This window comes from Microtus ochrogaster, chromosome 16 (genome assembly GCF_000317375.1).
Source record: "Microtus ochrogaster isolate Prairie Vole_2 chromosome 16, MicOch1.0, whole genome shotgun sequence".
NCBI lineage: Eukaryota > Metazoa > Chordata > Mammalia > Rodentia > Cricetidae > Microtus > Microtus ochrogaster.
The window spans coordinates 22521071-22542309 of record NC_022018.1 but is presented as its reverse complement, the minus strand read 5'-3'; the positions used below and the strand labels follow the sequence as shown (position 1 = coordinate 22542309).

General features: G+C 43.8%; 1 protein-coding gene across 4 annotated transcripts in view; it reads left to right on the top strand.

The window, feature by feature from the left end:
* The window catches only part of Optn (optineurin), a 42069-nt gene that overhangs the window by 15477 nt on the left and 5353 nt on the right, over positions 1–21239 (top strand). For 3 of the 4 annotated variants that reach the window (XR_258438.3, XM_005354856.2, XM_026782996.1), the window contains exons 4-13: positions 673–855; positions 4357–4430; positions 6412–6546; positions 10996–11095; positions 12589–12704; positions 14018–14167; positions 14295–14388; positions 16265–16423; positions 18353–18483; positions 20961–21043. Coding sequence is in view for 3 of the 4 variants with exons in the window: in XM_005354856.2 (XP_005354913.1) it covers positions 673–855; positions 4357–4430; positions 6412–6546; positions 10996–11095; positions 12589–12704; positions 14018–14167; positions 14295–14388; positions 16265–16423; positions 18353–18483; positions 20961–21043 (1225 nt within the window). In the remaining variant the exon portion in view is untranslated. The remainder of the gene's footprint in view (positions 1–672; positions 856–4356; positions 4431–6411; positions 6547–10995; positions 11096–12588; positions 12705–14017; positions 14168–14294; positions 14389–16264; positions 16424–18352; positions 18484–20960; positions 21044–21239) is intronic. The other variant, XM_026782997.1, reaches the window with a different exon arrangement.

Here is a 21239-nt window from a genome sequence, read left to right as displayed (position 1 = left end):
AGGGTGACTCTTCTGCTTAAAGCATAGCAGACGAAAATGTTAGAAAAGTGCCTCTTCTAAAAACGAGCATGGGGCTGGAGATAGAGCTCAGTTAAGGAAGTGCTAAGGACCTGAGTTTAATCGGCAGAACACACGTGGAAAGCCAGGCATGGTCGTGTGTTTATATAATCCCAGTGCTGGGGATGCAAAGACAAGCAGATTCCTGGGGCTCACTGGCTAGCCAGCCTAGCCAACTTGTCAAGTCCTGGGCCAGTAAGAGAACCTTTCTCCAAAATAAAACAAAAACAGGGAAGGTGGACAAGATGGTTGGCACCTAAGGTTGTTTTCCTCTACATACACATGCATACCATGAGCGTGTCTACACATGTGCACGCCCAACACACAAAAATTAAATTGGACGTCGTGGTGCATGTCTATAATACCAGCACTTGGAAGGTAGTGGTAGGAGGTTCCAAAGTTCAAGGCTATCCTCAGCTCTGAGTTCAAACTCAACCTGGGCTCCATGATATCCTGCTTTAAGAGAGAGAGAGAGAGAGAGAGAGAGAGAGAGAGAGAGAGAGAGAGAGAGAGAGAGAGACATAAACATTGTGATGCTGTGATGTTTGGCCATCAAGTTTGCTGGCCAGACCCTTGGTTTGATTTGTATATTTGCCTCATTCTTGGTTTTTCCAGGGTTCCATAGATGTCTCCGGGCTTCCCAGGGCAAAACTGGAGCAGGAAGTAGAGCAGTTGAAGGCCCAGGTGATGCGCCTTCAAGCTGAAAAAGCAGACCTGCTGGGCATCGTCTCAGAACTACAGCTCAAGCTCAACTCCAGTGGCTTCTCGGAAGATTCCTTTGTTGAGATCAGGATGGCTGTAAGAATTATGGTCATTTTTATAGGAAGCAAACGTCCAACTCCTGCCCCCCCCCCACATGTGAAAAATAACACATCAAAGTGTTGTCAACACAGCTTATCCAAATAATGAGGAAATTGCAGTAAAGCAGAGACAAATTTGCTCCCGTCTTCTAAGTGTAAGATGATGGCTAACGAGGTTCTGTTTATAGTGGGATCCAGCACTGGTTAAATTTAAAAAACAAAACAAAAAACTCAGCTATTTGGACAAAAGTCCCCACCCCACATCTGTCCTCCCAGGTCGGACATTTCTCTGACTGATCTGAAAACAAACAAGCAAATGTCCCAAATGAAAACCATAAGCATGAATTTTGTCTCCCCCCCCCCAAGCCAAGTCTCAGAAGTCTTAGGTGAGCAAAATTGTGATCAAATGTTTGGATTATTTTTAAACAGCTTAAATTATTTTTTATACAAGCGCCATAATACTGCCTGGAGGTCTGAGGATAACTTCCAGGAATTGGTTCTCTCCTATGTTGTGGGTCCAAGGAATTGAACTCAGGTCATCAGCCTTGGTGACAATTGTCTTAACCTGCTGAGCCATCTTACTGACCCTTAAACTCCTTTCAATAGTATTTAATGGACTTTTTTGCAAAGTCTAGGGAGGAACCCCAATAATTAAAATAAGAGGGCCAAAAGGATGGCTCAGAAGGAAAAGGTATCGGCCACGTAAGCCTGGCAACCTGTGTTTGGTCTCTGCGACCCACATAAAGGCAGAAGGAAAACACTGGCTTCGCAGGGTTGTCACCTGACCTGTGCACCTCCACGGCACAAGCACCCACATACAAATTAATAATAATAATAATAATAATACTTTTTAAATGATAAAATCTACTGGTTGTATAGCTTAATTGGTGAGGGTGCTTGCTTGCAAATTAAACATGCTAAGCAAGCAAGCCTCCTGGGGAGACATGAAAGAATTACCCACAATTTGCTGTCAACACAGCTCAGCCAAATGAAGAGTAACAGAGTAACAGAGATAAATTGGCTATTAAATTTTGCCAAGGCAGCTGTCGTTATAAATTTGCCTACACCACTGCCTGTTAGGGAACTAAAGCCTAAGGACTCAGACTGACAGGATTTGTGAGCTGGTCATGTCTTAACAAGCTAATGGAGTAAATCTTCACACGGGCACAGAGATGGCTCGGGATGCTCTGGCTGTGCTCTTCCTAAGCCACGGACAGAGTTTCCCAGCTCACAGCAGCAGAGTGAAGCACATCCACACTCACAATGACGTCACTCAGGGAAGAGAGGCCACGGTTGGAAACTTGTTTAAGTGTATAACCCCGAACAAGGGTTGTCCTGGATGCAGGTGAGGGGCACAGGAAAGAAACCATCAAAATGGCCACTCTGCTATTAGGAGGGACATTTGTATTGTGAATAAGAGAGAGAAAATATCCAGAGGCATCGAGAAGAGTCTGTCTTTAGAGAAAAGAAACAAACTGGATGTGGATATCTACAAGAGAAGCTGGGGTGGGAGTGGGGAGCAGCGTGGAAGAATCATTTGGGTTATAAGAAGGACCAGGAGCTGGGGGAAGGGAGCCAGTAATCTCGGACAGGCCTGGGAGTTTAGGGGGAGAGGGAGGCATGAGGCAGTGAGAGTAGGGGCTGTAGGAACCTGGAAGCCGGCATGGGCTTTGATGTGCATCTATAGGTTTATGTCAACCGAGGGCATGTCTGCCAGTGGCAGCCACGAACCCCAGTTCACAAGTTCCTAAGGAGTGTTGGCTTTTATCTAACCACCAGAAATCCTTCTACAGTCCAGCCTGAACTGGGCCAACTGTCATTTCTAGACCATGCACTACCTTTTGTAGTTTGGGGAATTGTAGTTTCCTTTGGACTAGCCATATAAGTCTGGCCATTCATGTTTCATGCATGAAACCCTGGGCTCCATCCCCAGTGCCACAGAAACTAAGTGTAGTAGCACACACCTGTAGTCCTGGGACTCAGTAGGTAGAAGCAGGAGGAGCAGAAGTTCAAGGTTATTCTAAACTAGATAGCCAGTTCAAGGCCAGCCTGTGGAACAGGAAACCTTGCCTCAAAAAGAAGGGTGGTGGCTGGAGATAGACCCAGCAGTTAGAATACATCTGCCCTTCCTGCGGACCTGAGCTGCATTCCAAGCATCTGCATTGGGTGGCTCACAACTGTCTTTAGCTCCAGCCAGGGCACTGACACAGTCTTCTGTCCTCAGATGGTGCCTGCACTCACCTACGCTATTTACATACCAGTGCATACATACATATAATCAACAGTAAGATAAATGCTGGGGCGGAGGCAAGAAGAACAGTTACTCTGGGTGCAGACGGAGGAGGATCTGCTCTTTACCTCCTTGCTAGAAGCCATGACTTGGCTTCTGAGGACAGAGTTTGAAGCCAGAGCTATCACACTTAAATTCTGTGCAACCCAAGTGAATTGGCCAACTGAGGCAGTGTGCACTGAGCTCGTGTGGGGTGTCGCTTTTGATGATATCTGGGTGTGCTCAGCCCCATAACAGGAAGAAAGCAGGTGGATAAGCATCAGAGGGATCTCTCCTTCAGTGCTGCTGAGAGATGCCTAAACTGAGGGTAAAAACTACACCAGACAAAATCCTTTGTAATAGAAGTGACATTCCCTTTGTCAGAGTTCATATCCGACGAAGGAAAAGAGATTAAGGAGAGAAGTGCACTTTGTAGATAAGGCCGGAGAGCAGCTTGCAAGACCCCTAAGCTACGAGACAGATCTGGAGCAGTTAGCGTGGAACTCCTTACAATTACCCTACAGATCAGTCCAGTTGGAAAATGACCCCTAAATTTGAGGTGCATTCAGGTGCCCAGAATGATGACTTGAAAAGTGTACTTCTCTGCAAGTGGCTGAAACGCAAAGTTAGATCTGCTTTCTCCCTATGAACGTCAGGAAACGCAGACATTTTGTCATGTTTCCAAACGCGGCCTCTCCTCCCTGATGAGTGACATCATTGTGAGTATGGATGTGCTTCACCCTGCTGCTGTGAGCTGGGAAACTCTGTCCGTGGCTTAGGAAGTGCACAGCCAGAGCATCCCGAGCCATCTCTGTGCCCGTGTGAAGATTTACTCCATTAGCTTGTTGAGACATGACCAGCTCACAAATCCTGTCAGTCTGAGTCCCTTAGGCTTTGATTCCCTAACAGGCAGTGGTGTAGGCAAATTTATAACGGCAGCTGCCTTGGCCAAACCATTGCTTTGTAAGCCTCGTGCACGTGTTTATGAAGTTGGTTTGAGTGTGACAGGAGATTAACCGTTATGCCTTAGCTTAAGAATATGTAATCCGGACAGGGCATGCAGGCCCAGGAGAGAGTGTTTTCTGTTTAATTTGAGTGACCCAGTTTAGGTCATCTCTCATACAAAAGCCAAGTATTTTCCTTGGGTGGACTCCTATCTTTTCCTTTTTTGAAAAGAGATCTGTCTTGCAAGTCTGTTGTATTCAGTTCCTTTCATCTCTGCTTTTACAGGAAGGAGAAGCTGAAGGGGCAGTGAAGGAACTAAAGAACAGTCCTGTACCTACAAGACCAGACTTCTTCAACATGTAGGTGATCGAACTCTAGAGTTGTCAGGGGCGCAGAAGGGGCAGCCGCATCACTTTGAACCTGTCATTGGAGGTCAGGCGTCATGGGCTGAAGAAAAGTAACGTTTTCTGAGGCAGGGTCTTCCCTGGGTTTAATCTGAACCTGCAACTGCTCTGCCTCAGCTTCCCACGAGCTAATGCTCATTTTCAATGGCATTTAATGTTGCAGCCCAAACTAGCAGGGAATGAAAACAATGTCTGGTGCCTTTTTAAGGCTAACAAGTGCCGACCCTCTGTTGCAGAGCTGTTTCCTCTCTGTTAGAAATGTAAGCAAATTCCTCTCTATCCTAAATGTAAACAAGTTTATCCTCAATCAAAAAGATGAATTCCTAGCCCGCAGTTCTGTTTGTCAGAGCTACTCAAGTAAACAGGCTGCCCAGCTTCCTTAAATGGGATGTACCCTTTCTCTTCCTATTCTTCCCTGACTGTAATAAGCCACAGTAACCAATATTGGCTACTGAGGCAAAGGCTGTGATAACTGTCAATCACTGGGACATTTCTTGAAAGTGCCCCGATCTTTTTCCTTAACTTATTATTAGTGTGTATGTACATGATGAGGAGGGAACATGCTACAGTGCACATGAAGGCACACATGTGCACACAGTTTATAGAAATACGTTCTCTCCACTGTGTGGATTCTGAGAATCAAGCTCAGGCCATCAGACTTGACGGCAACATCTTTACCTACTGAGCCCATCTCGTTACCTAGGCAATCTCAAACCTGCCTTTCCCAAGCAGGTTCTAGGGAACAGACGCATACTGGGAGGGCCGGCCTTTGAGCAGAGGCGGCAGCAGATCTAGGCACTGAACTTGGTTCTGAAGGCAGTCTTCCCCAAAGCTGCTGGTCCTCTGATCCTCTGCACATGTACAGGCAACATCAGTCCGTCTGCTTGTCAGTCTGCTCAGAATTCCTCTGCGTTTCTTACCTCACGGACTTTTAAAACCATTTTTTCTATCACTTGATAAATGTGCCTAGAGAATGACACAAAAAAGTAGCAACATTTTTTTGTCTGTCCCTATGTTCTCATGTGACGGAGAATGTAAATAATCCAACAGTTTTCCACCAGAATAATTGCCATAGGTGAATGTTATTACTGGCTTTTTTTTTTTTTTGGTTTAAAATGCAACTTTCCCCAAATTGCTAATTTTAATAGCAAGACTTTCCTGGAAGTAGAGGGAAGGAAGAAAACTGTGTTTGTAATTTTTAAGCCACTTCCTCTTCATTTATTTCCATAGGCAAAGACTCCTTCCTCTTTCAGACCAATGGCTCTTACCTTGTATGAGTCTGGTAAGGGATCTGGTAGTGGTTTCTAGGCTCAGAGTTTCAGCTTTGGAGTCTTGAATCCTGGCTGTTAGCTATGTGAGCCTAGCAGATGGCCAAAAGACTAGCTGCCATCCCTGCCGTCTTCGTCATCACTCTGAGCATCCTGTCACTGGGTGGTGGTAACAGATGCTTGTTTGTTGTGACTGTGTCTCTTGATCAGGTAACATTTGACATTAGTGTCTCCATGCCTCTGCTTTGTGTGAAACCAAAACCAGAAAGGCTTTTCTTCACTTGACTCACAGAGATGATAGTCTCTGCCAAGATGGAATGGGCAGTGGTCTGAATGGACCTGAATAGTTAATCTGCTGTCCACTCTGAAACAGAATCTCTGGGGATCACCGCACCTCCAGCCACTGTGGACACAGTAACTCTGGAGTGAGTGCTCACTTTATGAGGTTAGCTTCCGTGAAGCATTGTGTTAGTTTCTGCAGCCTTCCCAGCGTGCAAAGAAGAATTAAACAGTGTCCATAGGATCAGCCGTGCTTGGGGCAGTTAAGAATTAATTGGAGGATGTTGGTTTCAGCTGTGTTGGACTTCTCTGTTCTTATCCTTGATATTTTTGTTGAGATTAAAACCTTTTTAACTTCCATACTGAATGTGCTGGTGATGTCTTATTAGGACCAAATCTACAGAAGATGCCAGGACATGTATGGAGTTTGAGGAATTAACTGTGAGCCAACTCCTGCTCTGCCTAAGGGAAGGAAACCAAAAGGTAGAAAGACTTGAATTTGCCCTCAGAGAAGCCAAAGAAAGGTATGAACTATTAATATGAAACATTAATGGCTTTAGTAAAACACAAATAAGATAAGATGCAGATCACCCTTTAAAGTATACATTCCAAGGCTTTTAGTCACATGACTGTATGCCCATTGCCACAATGTAATCTTAGACCATTTCCTCCCATATAAAGAGTCAGTTCCCCTCGGCATTCACTACCTGCTTGCCCCAGTAACCAACTCTCTGTCTTTGGAGATCTCTGTGCCCTGGACAAATACAGCACTGGTCTTCTCTGACTGCCTTCTTCCACTCAGCATAGTGTTGAGCTTCATCTACAACGCTGTGTATGCCAGGACTCTGTCCTTAATGTTGATGAATAACAAATAGAAGATGTATAAGCCTGGCAGCTGGCTAATCATATATTCCTAATCTTCTTCCTGCTTTCAAACAAAACAAACAAAAACACAGCTTTCTCCCTAGATACTGGAAGATATAGATGGCTCTTTAGAGGGGCACACCCAACCCTGAGCACTCTAGAAAGGTTCCTTTTTTGATGACATTGAACTTCTCTCTTGTGACCCAGATGACTCTCAGTATTTAACAGGGCAAGCCAGTAAGTAGTTGCAAAGATTCATATTCTCTGGATGGTACCAGGATAGTGGGTGCTTCTCAGACACAGCAGGACTAAAGCCAGCACACATCATGGACACGTGGCCACCCAGCCTGGTTTGCACACACTGAAACTGGTTATGGCACAACACATTACAACACCAACCCTGTGTTTTTCTGAAATAAGCAGGCCAGCTTTTAGCCTTTCTCCCTGGTCACTGGAAACAGGGATACAGGTGTTCTACATTTAAGTTTAAGGAAAACACAATTTTAGGTGATATATGGAGGAAAGGGATGGTAGTAGGTTTGCCTTTCTGTCTTCTTTGGGGTGTGTACAGCTTTCGTGGTTCATGTCATTGTAGGGCTTTTTATTTTTGTCTTTTCTCTGTCATTTTGGTTTTGTTGATTTGTTATTTGGGGTTATGTTCTTGTTTCAGGGGTTTTTTTTTTTTTTGAGACAAGATCTCACTATGTAGCCCCTGGCTGGCCTGGACCATGCTGTAATAAATTCTGCTGAGCACACACAGATCAACCTGCCCTGGCTCCTGAGTGCTGAGGTTAAAGTGTGCACCGCCACAGCTGACTTCTCTCAATAAGTCAGTAAGGAGAAAGAAGTTCTTAGGAAATGTAGCCCCTGTTTAAATAACAAGGGAAAGATGACTCAAAGTGAGTATTTGCCCCAGAAAATTAAGATAACTTGTAATCCAAACATAGATTAAAACCTGTGTCACATATGAACGGTACTACAGTGTTAATAAGCCCATCCTCCTGCCTGTGCCATCTGGCACCTCTTCCATGGAATAGACCGAATAGGCCCAGCTGGAGAGACAGCACTGCATACCAATTAAGGTGGACAGCTTGTAACCCAAAAATGACAGAGAGTGGTTCTCCAGACTCCCGTGGAGAAGCAGTGCTTTGACCAGCCCCTCCACCCACACTATTCCTGCTTCTCGGTCACTGTCAGACCATCTGGTCCCTTTGGTAGCTGCCTTCATGGATAAGGTTGAAATTGTTATTTTCTTTGAAAGTTTTAAATACAACATATTGACCTCTAAGTATGGAGGAGGAAGATTTAGCTGTCTTGCACAACTATCATCAACACAGTACATGCATTTCTGGACTTTCGCTAACTCCTGTTCACAGCTGAAATCAATAATTTGAAGCATTAGTCACATGAGTCCCCAGTGTTCACGTTGCTGAGCATTTAGGCATACATGTGTGCATGTATGTACGTGTCTGCTCACAGTCAAACCATGCACTGTGCAACAATCACTTTTCCCTCTTATACCTTTTATAACTCAGTGCAAAATCAGTCATTTACACGTTTGCTTAATGTCTTGGTCTGTTTTCTGCTCCTTTAACAGAATGGGTTATAAACTGTGGAAGTGTAGTCAGCCTACAGTTCTGGAAGCTTTCAACAGAAAACAGTCAAGTTTTTATCCGAGCCTTTTTATTAGGAACCCACTCCTGAAATGACGACTCTCATGAGGGCAGGGCTGCTACAGTGCCAAGGCAACTGAGTGTCAACATAAAGGGCTGGAGACAAGGCTCAACAGTCAAGAGAATATACTGCTCTTACAGAGGACCTAAGTGTGGTCCCCAGCACCCACAACTGCTTGAAACTCCAGAGGATCTATCTGATGCCCTCTCCTGACCTCTGTATTCATATGCATAAACACACACACACACACACACACACACACACACACACGCAATTCCTCTGAATCTTATGTTAATTGTTGCTTCCTTTTTCTGACAGATTTTTCTATGTACCTATCCCAGTCCGCTGTGGTATAAACTTAAATGGGATCATATTACATATTTCCTCATAAATTATGTTTTTATTCAATTTTTTAAAAAATCCTCTAACCACAAAAATTTCATCTTGAGTTTTGGAGGTGGTGTTCTACCTAACTGTATCTCCAAGTTTTCCCAATCTCTTGATTACATCTCTACTGACTTACTGAGAAGGAATATTAGAGAAGACTATTTTCTAAGATCTGCCTATCCGTCCGTCTTTATACTCGACCAATGGTTTGGCTAAATAGGGAATATACTCGACCAATGGTTTGGCTAAATAGGGAACTCTGGGCTGATTGTTTTCCATGTGAAGTGTGAAATCATTCCTTTATTGTACTTCTATTTTTACTGCTGAGAAACCCATTGCCTTTCTGATTCTGACTATTTTTGTATAGAACTTCTTGGTGCTGTTTTCCCTCACCCCTGCAGGGTCTGATATTTGACGCCTGTTTTAGTTGGAAGCTGTTTTTCACTCAGTTTCATTCTCCTGACTCCTGCTCTTCTGTCCTTACAAAGCAATCTCGATTAATGTGGGGATTTTGTCCTAACTTGGTCCTTTTTCACTTATAAAAAAACCTGCTATCATCTCTTATTTTTAGATAGAACTAATCATGTGGTTTTCTTAACCTGTGTTCCTGTTATCTGTGTTCTCTTGCTCACTCTTGTCCATCATTTTAGGGTAGATTTGTTTAATTTTTAGTGGATATAAATAATGTCTTGGGTCTCTAGGGATATTAATGATAATCTCTCCTTTACACTGATTTGTTCTATTTTCAGATCAGAATATGTTTTATTTCAAGGTTTTCCTCAAATGTCTAGTGATCTTGGCTGCTTAGATTTAGCAAGGAGGAGAATTCAAAGCTACTTGAAGCTTTGGAAACACTCAACTTGGGGATTTCCTTGGTGAGGCTGTGTCTGAAACCTTAAAATGTTTTGCCTGTCCCTAGTCCAATTCTCCAGAGAATGCCTCCCATCTCCTGCTTAGATAATATCTTTCTAGATGGTGGGGTTCTTGACATGAAAAGGAGAGAGCCAGGGCTTCATCTGTCTAATGTAAATTCCCTTCCTTTAGGTAGGAAACCAGTCCCTCAACTGTGCTAAACATGTCTGCATCCTGAGCCCCCTTATTTTATCATTTCCAGTTGTCTTTATTTGCCCCCCCCCATCCTGTGGATACACACAATATCCCCAACTCCCAAACCATAAAGAGTTTCAGCAGTACGACACAGGTAACTCCTTGGCCCTTCCTATTCTTGGTTTAGGGTCCAGCTTTCTTAGAACACTAACCCTGCCCTACTCATTCTGTACAGGAACGTTTATTGTTGCTGCTGCTGTCTTTTTGTTCCTGTAGGCTTGTGTCTGTTTGAAAGTTACATTTGTAGGATTTGTAGTGGGAGAAGAATTACATGTATATACGGAACCTACTATGTACTTAAGCACAGGAGATTGAAGCCAGGGACATAGGCATGCTAGGCAATCTACCACTGGTCCACATCCCTCGCTCTCTTTTTACTTTTCGTTTTGATTTGGGGTCCTCTGAAGTTGCCAAGGCTGGCCTTGGACAGCAGTTGTTAGGTCACCCAGGCAGCCTCTGAACTTCTGCTTTCTCCCTCAGATTCCCCAGGAGCTGAGATTACAGACCTGTCCTGCCATGGCAGCCAGTCTGCCACCTTCACCCGCAGTCTCTTGGCTTCATCTGTGCAGAGACAGCTGTGTTCTGTGTGTACTCATCCTCAGTCAGAGCTGTGTTCTGTGTGTACTCATCCTCAGTCAGAGCTGTGTTCTGTGTGTACTCATCCTCAGTCACAGCTGTGTTCTGTGTGTACTCATCCTCAGTCACAGCTGTGTTCTGTGTGTACTCATCCTCAGTCACAGCTGTGTTCTGTGTGTGCTCATCCTCAGTCAGAGCAGTTCTCCTAGTGTAGGCTAGAGAACAAGGCCACTGCTAATGAGATGAATACAAAGAGACTGAAGACCCCTCTCTTCTCCAGCTTTGAGAGCGTTCACTGAGGGCTTCAACAATGCTGACCCTCTTGCAGAAGGTCAAACTTTCTACATTCCGTTGTTGTTTTTCAGAATTTCAGAGTTTGAAAAGAAAGCAAATAACCGTTCTGAGATTGAGACCCAGACAGAGGGGAGCAGAGAAGAGGGTGAAGAGGACAAAGACCCAGAAAGTGTGGGTATAACACTACTATGAAATTATCACACCCCCATTGGTGATGTAGCTGTGAGTTCAAGCCTTATGTTGTGCTGTTTACTTTAGAAATGGAAACTTTCTGTTTGTTACTGAATATTTTTTATTTTTTTTTTCATTTCCTAATCCTGGGTTTGAACTCCATGTCAATCACAGTAAGATGTATTCCAATCTGTACTATATGAAACATGCATCTTCTTGACTGATGTTACCCCCTAAATCCTTAAGCCAACAAAGCCCACCACATGGAAGACATTTTGACTATGTTTTGATGAGATCATTTGTGGACAGGGCTCTAAAACTTTTAGAATTGGAAGAGCTTGCTTCTGTCTCAGCATTAGTAGGAACAAGGAAGTTGGCATAAAAAAAATGTTCCTGAATATATATATTCAGCGTTGTATGGTAACTCAGAGATATGCCTTTGAGCCTGAAGAGTCTAAAGCTTGGGAATAGTTCCCAAAGCTAGGAAGTTATGGTACTCACAGAAGTCCTTAAGAGAGAAACAAAAGGATCCTTTTGTTCACTGTATTCATCAATACACATAGGCATGACACATACACACACACTTACACACTCACACACATACATACACTGTTTGCTACTTCCTTCCCTTTTTTCCCTGAGGGGTGGGTCAGGGAATGACAGCATCTTACTGTGCAGCCATAGCTAAGCTCTGATGAACTATGTAGCCCTGGAGAGGAATTCTTGATGCTCCTGACTCAGGTGTGCTAGGATTACAGATGTGCACCACCTTGTCTGACTCTGAGTCCCTACGTTAAGGCAATGGAGAACATTTCAAAGTCTGACACAATGGTGCACACCCTTATAATCCCAGTGCCTGGCAGGCTGAGGCAGGTGGATTTCAAGTTTGAGGGCAGCTTATGTTCCAGAGCAGGTTCCAGACCAGCGTGGCTACAAAAGGGAAACAAAGGAGGAAGGCGGTGAGGCAGAGGGCTGGGTGGAGAGGGAACACAGTGAACGTAGATGAAGAGAGTTCTTCTGCGGAACAGCACACCATTAACTGAAATGAACCAACAGTTATGGGAAAGTATTGACGTTTCTGAGCTGTCCTGAAACAATAGGCAGACTTCCAGGAAAAGAGCTGTATAACAGAAATAATAACAAAAACTAGAAGCAAAGTAGGCAAGGCAGTAGGGTCCAAGTCTGTCCCCAGATAAATAAGATTGCACTTTGATATCTCTGTGACCTGTGATTCCTGAAGCATGATTAGGGTGGGGTTTAATAGTAAATCCATTATCACGCATGCTCAGATTGACAGTTGCTCTACACGGAAATAGAAGCATACCCAGAAGACTGCTCTTCCCACAAGGCACTTGAGGTTTTGTCCAAATTCAATCTATTTGGGGTATCAATCAGTGTTAGCTGGATGCTAGTGGTGTGGGCTGTTTCTCACACACGGTTCATGTCCGCTCTGATGTTTCTTATGTGAATGTCCGGCATTGTCTATGTGATAGGTTGGAAGCGAAGTGGAAATACTGAATGTTCGAGTAACATCTCTGTTTAAGGAGCTTCAAGAGGCACACACGAAACTCAGTGAGGCTGAGCTAATGAAGAAGAGACTTCAAGAAAAGTAATAACTCAGTTCATTTTATTGCATGATTTATGAAGCGTGTTACTATATCAAAATGGTTTTGTTACTTTATTCCTGATTGAAGAAAAGCAGGGACCTATCTGAAATATGGTTCAGAAAAAAAAGAGTTTTGAAGTTGGTGTATAAGCCTGAAGCCATTGTTGTCACCTGAGTCATGAGGACACAGGAGGACTCAGGTTGTGCTGTGAAGAGCACTGGCCTATGTGACCATTGTACAGAGCTGTGGGTTGATAAGCAAGCAAAAGATGTCTGGAATGAGCATAGAATCGGGTGGGGTCATTTAGAAAAGGCCCATCCCAGTCAATCGTTTGAGTCATTAAAACTGGCATAGTTAGTGATAATTCGGCCCTTGCTCGTTTTTCTTGATTTAAGGAACTATCTGACAGCTAAGCATTTAGCTGATGGATTGGAGTGCTTGCCTAGCATGGCCAAGACCCTGTCTAACACCCAATACTGAGGTAGGCCTAGGAGTAGGAGAGCTGCCCCAGCCAGGAGTGGTGGCACAATACTTCAGTCTCAGCACTGGAGAGGCCGAGGCTGGAAGGTTGGTAGTTTGAGGCCAGCCTGAACTAAATAGTGTAAAAGGGGTGGGGGGCTCAGTGAGCAGACACTTGCCACCAGACCTGACAACCTGAGTTCCTTAGTTCCATCCCCAGGACCCACAAGATGGAAGGACAGAACTGATTCCCCCAAATTGTCCTTTGATTTCCACTTGCACATCCCGACACATACACACAAAGCAGACAAGTAAATAAAAATGTTAAAGGGGTGTTAGCCAAAGCTAGCAAACCAAGTTGATGTCACAGTAGTCAAGCAATTTAACCTCCCCGAACCTCAGTTTTGTCAAAGTTCATATGATATGCATATATTGTGATATTTAACATATTGTGAGATGTTGAATTGCTTGGCATTAACACCCTGCACAGAGCTATCATTTATTTGGTTTTCCTATTATTCTGTTGAAGTTCTCTTTCTCATCTCTAAGAGAAGCTCAGGAGCTCTCCTTCCCTCTTACTGAATCCTTATCAGAAATCCAAGTCTTTGTGACAGACACACTTTTTAAACTCTGAAAGGCACCCAGGGGTTTCAGTATGAGCTGCTCCTAAGCAAGAAGCAAGGAAGAAGGAAACAGAACAAAAAGCAAGTAGGAAGCAAAGAACAAAGTATTTTATTTGCCTCCATGAATCCTGTAGCCCTAACACACTCTGTATTTTAAGTCCTTTGGGGATTTGCGCAGAAGCCACGGGAGTGGCAAAGCTTGGTTTCTCCTCATGAAATATTCGTCTTTTCAGGTGCCAGGCTCTGGAGAGGAAAAACTCGGCCACCCCATCAGAGCTGACGGAGAAGCAAGAGCTCGTGTATAACAACAAGAAGTTAGAGCTGCAGGTGGAAAGCATGCGCGCTGAAATCAAGATGGAGCAAGCCAAGACGGAGGATGAAAAGTCAGTGCTGGGCTGGGGGAAGCAGAGATTCCTCTGCTTGAGCTTTCAAGGCTGTTGGGGAAACAAGAGCAAGCGTTTCTGTGACATTTCTCTCATGATTCCATTTTTTAATATCATGTTTTAATAGATCCAGGTTAGCCACTCTGCAGTCAACACACAACAAACTTCTTCAGGAACATAACAATGCACTGAAAACAATTGAGGAGCTAACCAGAAAACAGGTATTTTTAGAGAAAAAATAGACTTCCATAGTCTGGTGGACAGAACCCATTGAACATTTTATCTACAAAAATAAATAAGTAAATAAATGCATGACCCCTCAACTCAGTCTGTTTTCAGAAAGTGCTTTGCAGTTATCAGTTATGTCAAAATCATTGTAGCTTTTCCTGCTTGTGTATGGAGACAGTGCTGATGTTCACCAGGCAGGGCATGGCTTTTCATGTTTCTCGGGGTCTGTTTGGAGGAGAGCTGAGAGCCTGGGCTCCTATGTGAACGGTGTGCAGGGAGACAGGTGGCTATGGCCATCTGCTGAATGAAATTATGCAAGGGCATCTTGCCTGCTGGCAGTGAACTTGGAACCCTGGATTTGCAGCATTTAATTTAAATTAATAACAATGCCCAGCATGATATAAAATTTACAGGCCATGAAGCCTGTGAATTAAGTCTTTCAATTTATATCCTTATAAAAAAATGCTTGTTACCACTCCCTCCTTCCCTTCTTTTATCCCTCCTCCCCTCTTTCATTCCTATAGTGGGGATATAACCTACAGCTTCCTACAAGCTATGTTCTACTATTGGGCTACTTCTCATCCTCCGCCCTTCACCTCTTACAGAGTCACAGAGTTACCTGAGCAGATCTTGAACTTGCAATCCTACTGCCTCAGTCTCCTGAGTAGCTAAGATTGCGTCCATCCATATTCATACTGGTGTGTACATGTAGACGCCAGAGTTGATGTTTGCTATTTTTTAAGACAGTTTACCTTAATTTTGATTGTCTTTCTTATTGAACCAGAAGCTCACCAATTGACTAGCAAGCCAGGGACCCTCCTGTCTCTGGATCCCAGCACTAAGGCTGCAGACAAGAGTCACCATCACCTCTGGCCGAGGCTCTGGACTCAGGACCTCACACACACAGCAGGCACTCTATGGACTGGATAATTGCCCAGCCCTTTCTATTTCATTAAAAAAAAAAAGAGCTAGGCATGGTGGGGCACATCTTTAATCCCAGTACTTGGGAGGCAGAGGCAGGTAGAGCTCTGTAAGTTTGAGGCCAACCTGATCTACAAGGCAAGTTTCAGGACAGCCAGGGCTGTTAACACGGAGAAACCCTCTCTCGAAACAAAAACAAAAACAAAACAAAACAACAAAGAAAAGACTATTATAACCTAATAGCTTTTAAAAAGCATTTATTTATCTAGAGAATGAGTCTCTATATAGCCTTGACTAGCCTGGAATTCACTACGTAGACAAGGCTGGCCTTGAATTCAGAGTTGTGCCTGTCCCTGCCTCCTGAGTGCTGGGATTAAAGGTGTGAGCCATAATGCCCAGCAAGGACCTAATCCCTTTTAAATATAAGCGTGTTTACAAAGTTAAAGTAACGCCAGGCGGTGGTGGCGCACGCCTTTAATCCCAGCACTCAGGAGGCAGAGGCAGGCGGATCTCTGTGAGTTCGAGGCCAGCCTGGTCTAGAAGAGCTAGTTCCAGGACAGGAACCAAAAAAGCTACAGAGAAACCCTGTCTCGAAAATCAAAAAAAAAAGTTAAAGTAACAAGATAAATAGCAGTATCCATGCCTGAGGAGCTCATCAGAGTAGGGCTTGTTGTTATTGTGTATTTGACAGTTATCTGATGTTTGATGTGTGCTAAAGATCTGAATTCATATACTGTGAACAATGCTACGTTCAGGGTTACCTTTTAAGAAATTGTTTTAAACGAGGAAGTGATTACTTACAAGTCACAAGTGACTACAACTTCCTGAATGAATTGTCACTGCTAGGTAACACTAGAGCTGACGGTTTTTAAACCTTTCTCTTTTCCTAAAGTAGGCTGTATCGTCTCAGAGCCATTTCTAGAAGGAAGTTTTTTTTTTTTTTTTCAGGCAGAAAAGGTGGACAAGATGATGCTGCAAGAACTTCATGAAAAGCTGGAGCTGGCAGAGCGGGCTTTGGCATCCAAGCAGCTTCAGATGGACAAGATGAAACAGACCATTGCTAAGCAGGAGGAGGACCTGGAAACCATGGCTGTCCTCAGGACTCAGGTGAGACATGGTCTAGAACATGAGCTGATCAGAACACCCAGTTTTAGCTCCCAGAACCCATGTCAGGCAGCAACTCAAACCCCTTGTAACTCCAGTGCAGAGAACACAACACCTTCTTCTGACTTCTATAGGTACTGCACACACGTGTGCATGCCTGCACGTGAACACATGAGCACACACACACACACAAAAAAAATATTTTTTTTAAAAAAAGAAAAGAAACCTTGGCACCAGGTGCAATGGTGCATTCTGCAATCTTAGCACCCAGAAGGTAGGACATGTGGCACAAACCCATGACTACAAGTTTGAAGTGAACCTGGTCTGCATATGGAGTTCCAAGCCACCCAGGGCTACATAATGAGATATTGTCTCAAAATACAACAAGACAAAAGAATGCAAAAGAAGATTTAAAACTGCTGTTAAAACAATGTTCATATCACTTTCATTCTCTATGAAATGGTTGTTCCATGTTATGATTTGAGAACAATGAAATCATTGCCATAATGTATCAGTTATCTACTTTGCTATATAGCAAATTATCCCCAGAGCTTAGCAGCTCAAAAAGAAGCAAACATTTGTTGTCTCACGTAGAGATTCTATAGGTGAAAATCCAGGAGCAGCCCAGCAAGGGAGGGAGGTGCTTTGGCTCAGTCTCTCATGAGGCTGCACTAAAAATGGACTTGGCAGGCCATTCCCAAGATGACAGTCACATGGCTGTCAGGAGCCCTCCCTGTGTGGACCTCCCCAGAGACCTGCTCATTGCATGACAGCTGACCTCAAAGCACATGATCCAGAAGAGAGCATGGCATGAGCCACAGTGTCCTTATGAGCTGGTTTTAGAATCCACTAACCAAGCCGGGCGGTGGTGGCGCACGCCTTTAATCCCAGCACTTGGGAGGCAGAGGCAGGTGGATCTTTGTGAGTTCGAGACCAGCCTGGTCTAGAAGAGCTAGTTCCAGGACAGGCTCCAAAACCACAGAGAAACCCTGTCTCGAAAAACCAAGAAAAAAAAAAAAAAAAAGAATCCACTAACCACCCTTCTGTGGCATCCTGAGTTACACAGGCTGACCTGTGGGAGGAGAGCACAGAAGAATTTCAGTACCAGGACATAAAGATCATGGAGCCACAGTGGAGGCTGGTGGCCACAGGTGCAGAGAAAAGGGCTTAATTATGGAAAGTTCAGGGAAAATAAAACTTCTGTCTAGGTTCAAACACTGACGTAACTAAACAAATGTCTTTTTCAGACAGTCTTGCTGTGTAGCCCAGGCGAGGCTAGAACTCAACATCCTCTTGCCTCGACCTCTGCAACACTGAGATCACAGGCTTGTGCTGCTGTGCTCAGCCAGGCTCTCCTAAGACTGGGGGCTATTAAGTCCATTTGAAAAATGATGGCGAATTTGTATTTCCAGGACTTTTTAAAGTCAGGATTTTGCTGTACAGACCAGGAGTTGTAACATAGACCTGAATAGACACATGATTCTCCTGCCTCCTTCTCCCAGGTGCTATTCTGAGGACTTTTGATGAGGTGAAATAAGCAACCAACATAAGACCTCACATGTTTGGAATTCAACAAATACTATTTATTTATTTATTTATTTTAAATTTAGCTTAAGACTAACATTCTGGTAAACCATTTACTATGTCCTTTTCCTGAATACCATTTTACTGAATTAATGATGCATGCATTCCTTAAGTCATCTGTTTCAGTTTGGTAGCTCTCAGGGTTTAAAGCACCCACATGCACACAACTTATATCTACTGTTTAATGGCATTGGAAAGCCACGGTTTAGTACAGCAGGTGGCAGCAGAAGGCTCTGTGTCATCCCCAAATCATGTCCACCCGTGGAGCACTGACCCTGACCTCAGACAGGGTCATCGCTGAATCCACGCTCATCTCCATGGTAACTTACTTACCTTTTCCTCTAACAGATGGAGGTGTACTGCTCAGATTTTCATGCTGAGAGAGCAGCAAGAGAGAAGATTCATGAAGAAAAGGAGCAGCTGGCCCTGCAGCTGGCGATTTTGCTGAAAGAGAACAATGACTTTGAGGATGGAGGCAGGTAAGATAAAGCAAGAGGAGACGTGGCAGACAGGTCAGCACTCACAGAGGTCCGCTGTAGAACCCATGTCTTCATTCGCATCAGAGAAGATCTCCCTACACCTCATCTGTTTGTGTTTCACACAGTTCAGCTCAGAGCAAAGCTTACAGAAGCCTGTAGGAACCTGGCCAACTCCCTTGCTTTGAAATAAGCTGTAAAAAATAACATTCTGCATCCCAGTGTCTTACCCGGCCTTAAATTATCTGTTTAAAAAAAATACTTACCAAATTCTGACTTTAAAACCTTTTTCTTTTTGGTTTTTTGAGACAGGGTCTCTCTGTTGTAGTTTTGGAGCCTGTCCTGAAACTTGCTCTGTAGACCAGGCTGGCCTCGAACTCACAGAGATCCACCTACCTCTGCCTTCCAAGTGCTGAGATTAAAGGCGTGCACCACCACCGCCAAGCAAAAACTTATTTTTTCTTTTGTTTGTTTGTTTTGGGGCAGGTCATACCCTGTAACCCAGACTGGTCTAGAACTTGCTATGCACTATGTGCTGACCTCAGACTTGTCCTCCTGCCTCACTTTCTAGAGTGCTACTGAAGATCAGGCATACACCAAATGTCTGGCTTATTGAAAGAGGTTTTAAAATATGTTTACATAGAAAACAAAATAACACAAGTGGTATGTGTACCATTCTAAATGAACTGTTTATGTCATTTGCTTCAAGTATTTTTTAAAATTCTCTTTAAACAACTTTCATTACGTTCATTTTTGCGTGGGCTATGGATGCTTGCCACAGTTTGTATATAGAGGGCAGAGGGCAGCTTGCAGGACGCAGTTCTCTTCTTCCTCCACGTGGGTCCCAGGAACTGGACTCAAGCTCTCAGCAGTGCCTCTGCCAGCTCAGCCGCCTCACCAACCCCAGGTACAAAGGGAGGTGTAGCCAGAGCTAAAGTCTCTCTTGTTTTCCCATCCTTCAGTGTACACCCCCCCCCTTGCTTACTCTGTAAAACCAGGAATCTGGTGAGTAGCCACACCATCCGTATTATACTTTTACATACAAATATGCACACAAATCCCTGCATGCTATTTTTAGCCAAAGTTTTAAGATTTATTTATGTGTATAAGTGTTTTGCCTGTATATTTGTATGTGCCCCACACAGATGCCTTATGCTAGCAGAAGTCAGGAGAGGATATCCAACCCCCTGAGTTGGCATTATAGATAGTTGTGAGCCACTGTGTGGGTGCTAGGAACCAAACCCAGGTCCTCTGATAAGAGTATGAGTGTTCCTAACTGCTCAGCCATCTTCCCAGCTCTCAATATGGTATTCTTTAAGGAAGACAATATTGATTCTGTCTGTGTTTAAGGTACAAAATGATCATTATAGCTATTGTTATGCAATTTTATTTATATCATGTGATTGTGAACTTTTGATGAAGATTTAAATCTTTTTTCTTTTTATTTATTAATTTTTTTAAAAAAATGTGGGTTTTGTTTGTTTTGGTTTTTCAAGACAGGATTTCTCTGTATATCCCTGGCTGTCCTGGAACTTGTTCTCTAGATGAAGCTGGTCTCGAACTCACAGAGATCTGCCTGCCTCTGCCCCTCCTGCCCCCACTGCTGGGATTAAAGTTGTGCACCACCACTACCCTGTCAGGTTTTTGGGGAGGGGGGTTGTTTGTTTTTTTCTCTTAGCAAGTGAAATAATTTCTTATATTTAATTGCCATGTAATATTTTGATCCAGAAGCATGCCACTTTTCTCTCATCCACTTTGCTATCAATAAAGAGTTAAGCTATTTCCTGATTTTACAAAGGCCTGCTTAGTGTTTTTATCATATTCTGTCCTGGTATTAGTAGCAGTTAAGAATCAAGTTAGAGGGGCTGGAGAGATGGTTCAGTGATTAAGAGCACTGACTGCTGTTCCAGAGGACCCAGGTTCAATTCTCAGCACCCACATGGCAGCTCACACCTGTCTGTAGCCTCAGTTTCAGGGGACCCAAAACCCTCACAAGGACATACATGCAGGCAAAATATCAATGGTCATAAAATAAAAATATTTAAAAAAAAAAGTATCAAGTTAGAGCCAGGTAGTGATGGCACCAACCTAGAGTTAGGCAGATCTCTGAGTTCCAAGACAGCCGGGACTATACTGACAGGATAAAACCTGTCTCATAAATAAATAAATAAATGATAAAACCTGTCTCATAAATAAATAAATGAGAGAGAGAGAGAGAGAGAGAGAGAGAGAGAGAATATCAGCTTAGTCCTGAGTTCAGGGTGGATAGCACTGGTTCCATAGCACTGGTGGATAACCCAGGGCTTGTGTATGCTAGGCAAGCTCTCTGCCACTAAAGTCACCCTCAAGTCGACTCTGGTTCTTATGAACTTCAGCTTTGTTTTCTGACTCCTTTCCCACCCTCACAATTCTATTGGCTGTTAATGGTGTCCTGTTGCAAGGTTACAGTGCATCACAAGTAGTGTTGCTTTTGATCCCAGTAGGCAGTCCTTGATGGAAATGCAGAGCCGGCATGGGGCAAGAACCAGTGACTCTGACCAGCAAGCTTACCTGCTTCAAAGAGGTGAGTCACCCATGAGCTAGGTTTTCAAGGGAAAACCCCATTACATTGTATAGAATGGATCCCGAATCAAACTAATCAAAATACAGCACCTCTTATTTCCCCAGAATTCCAGGCTCCAATACCCTCTCATTCCAGCCCAGCCTCTTCACCAGCAGTGCACTAGTGCACTGTCACTGATCTGCGTCACCGTCTTCAC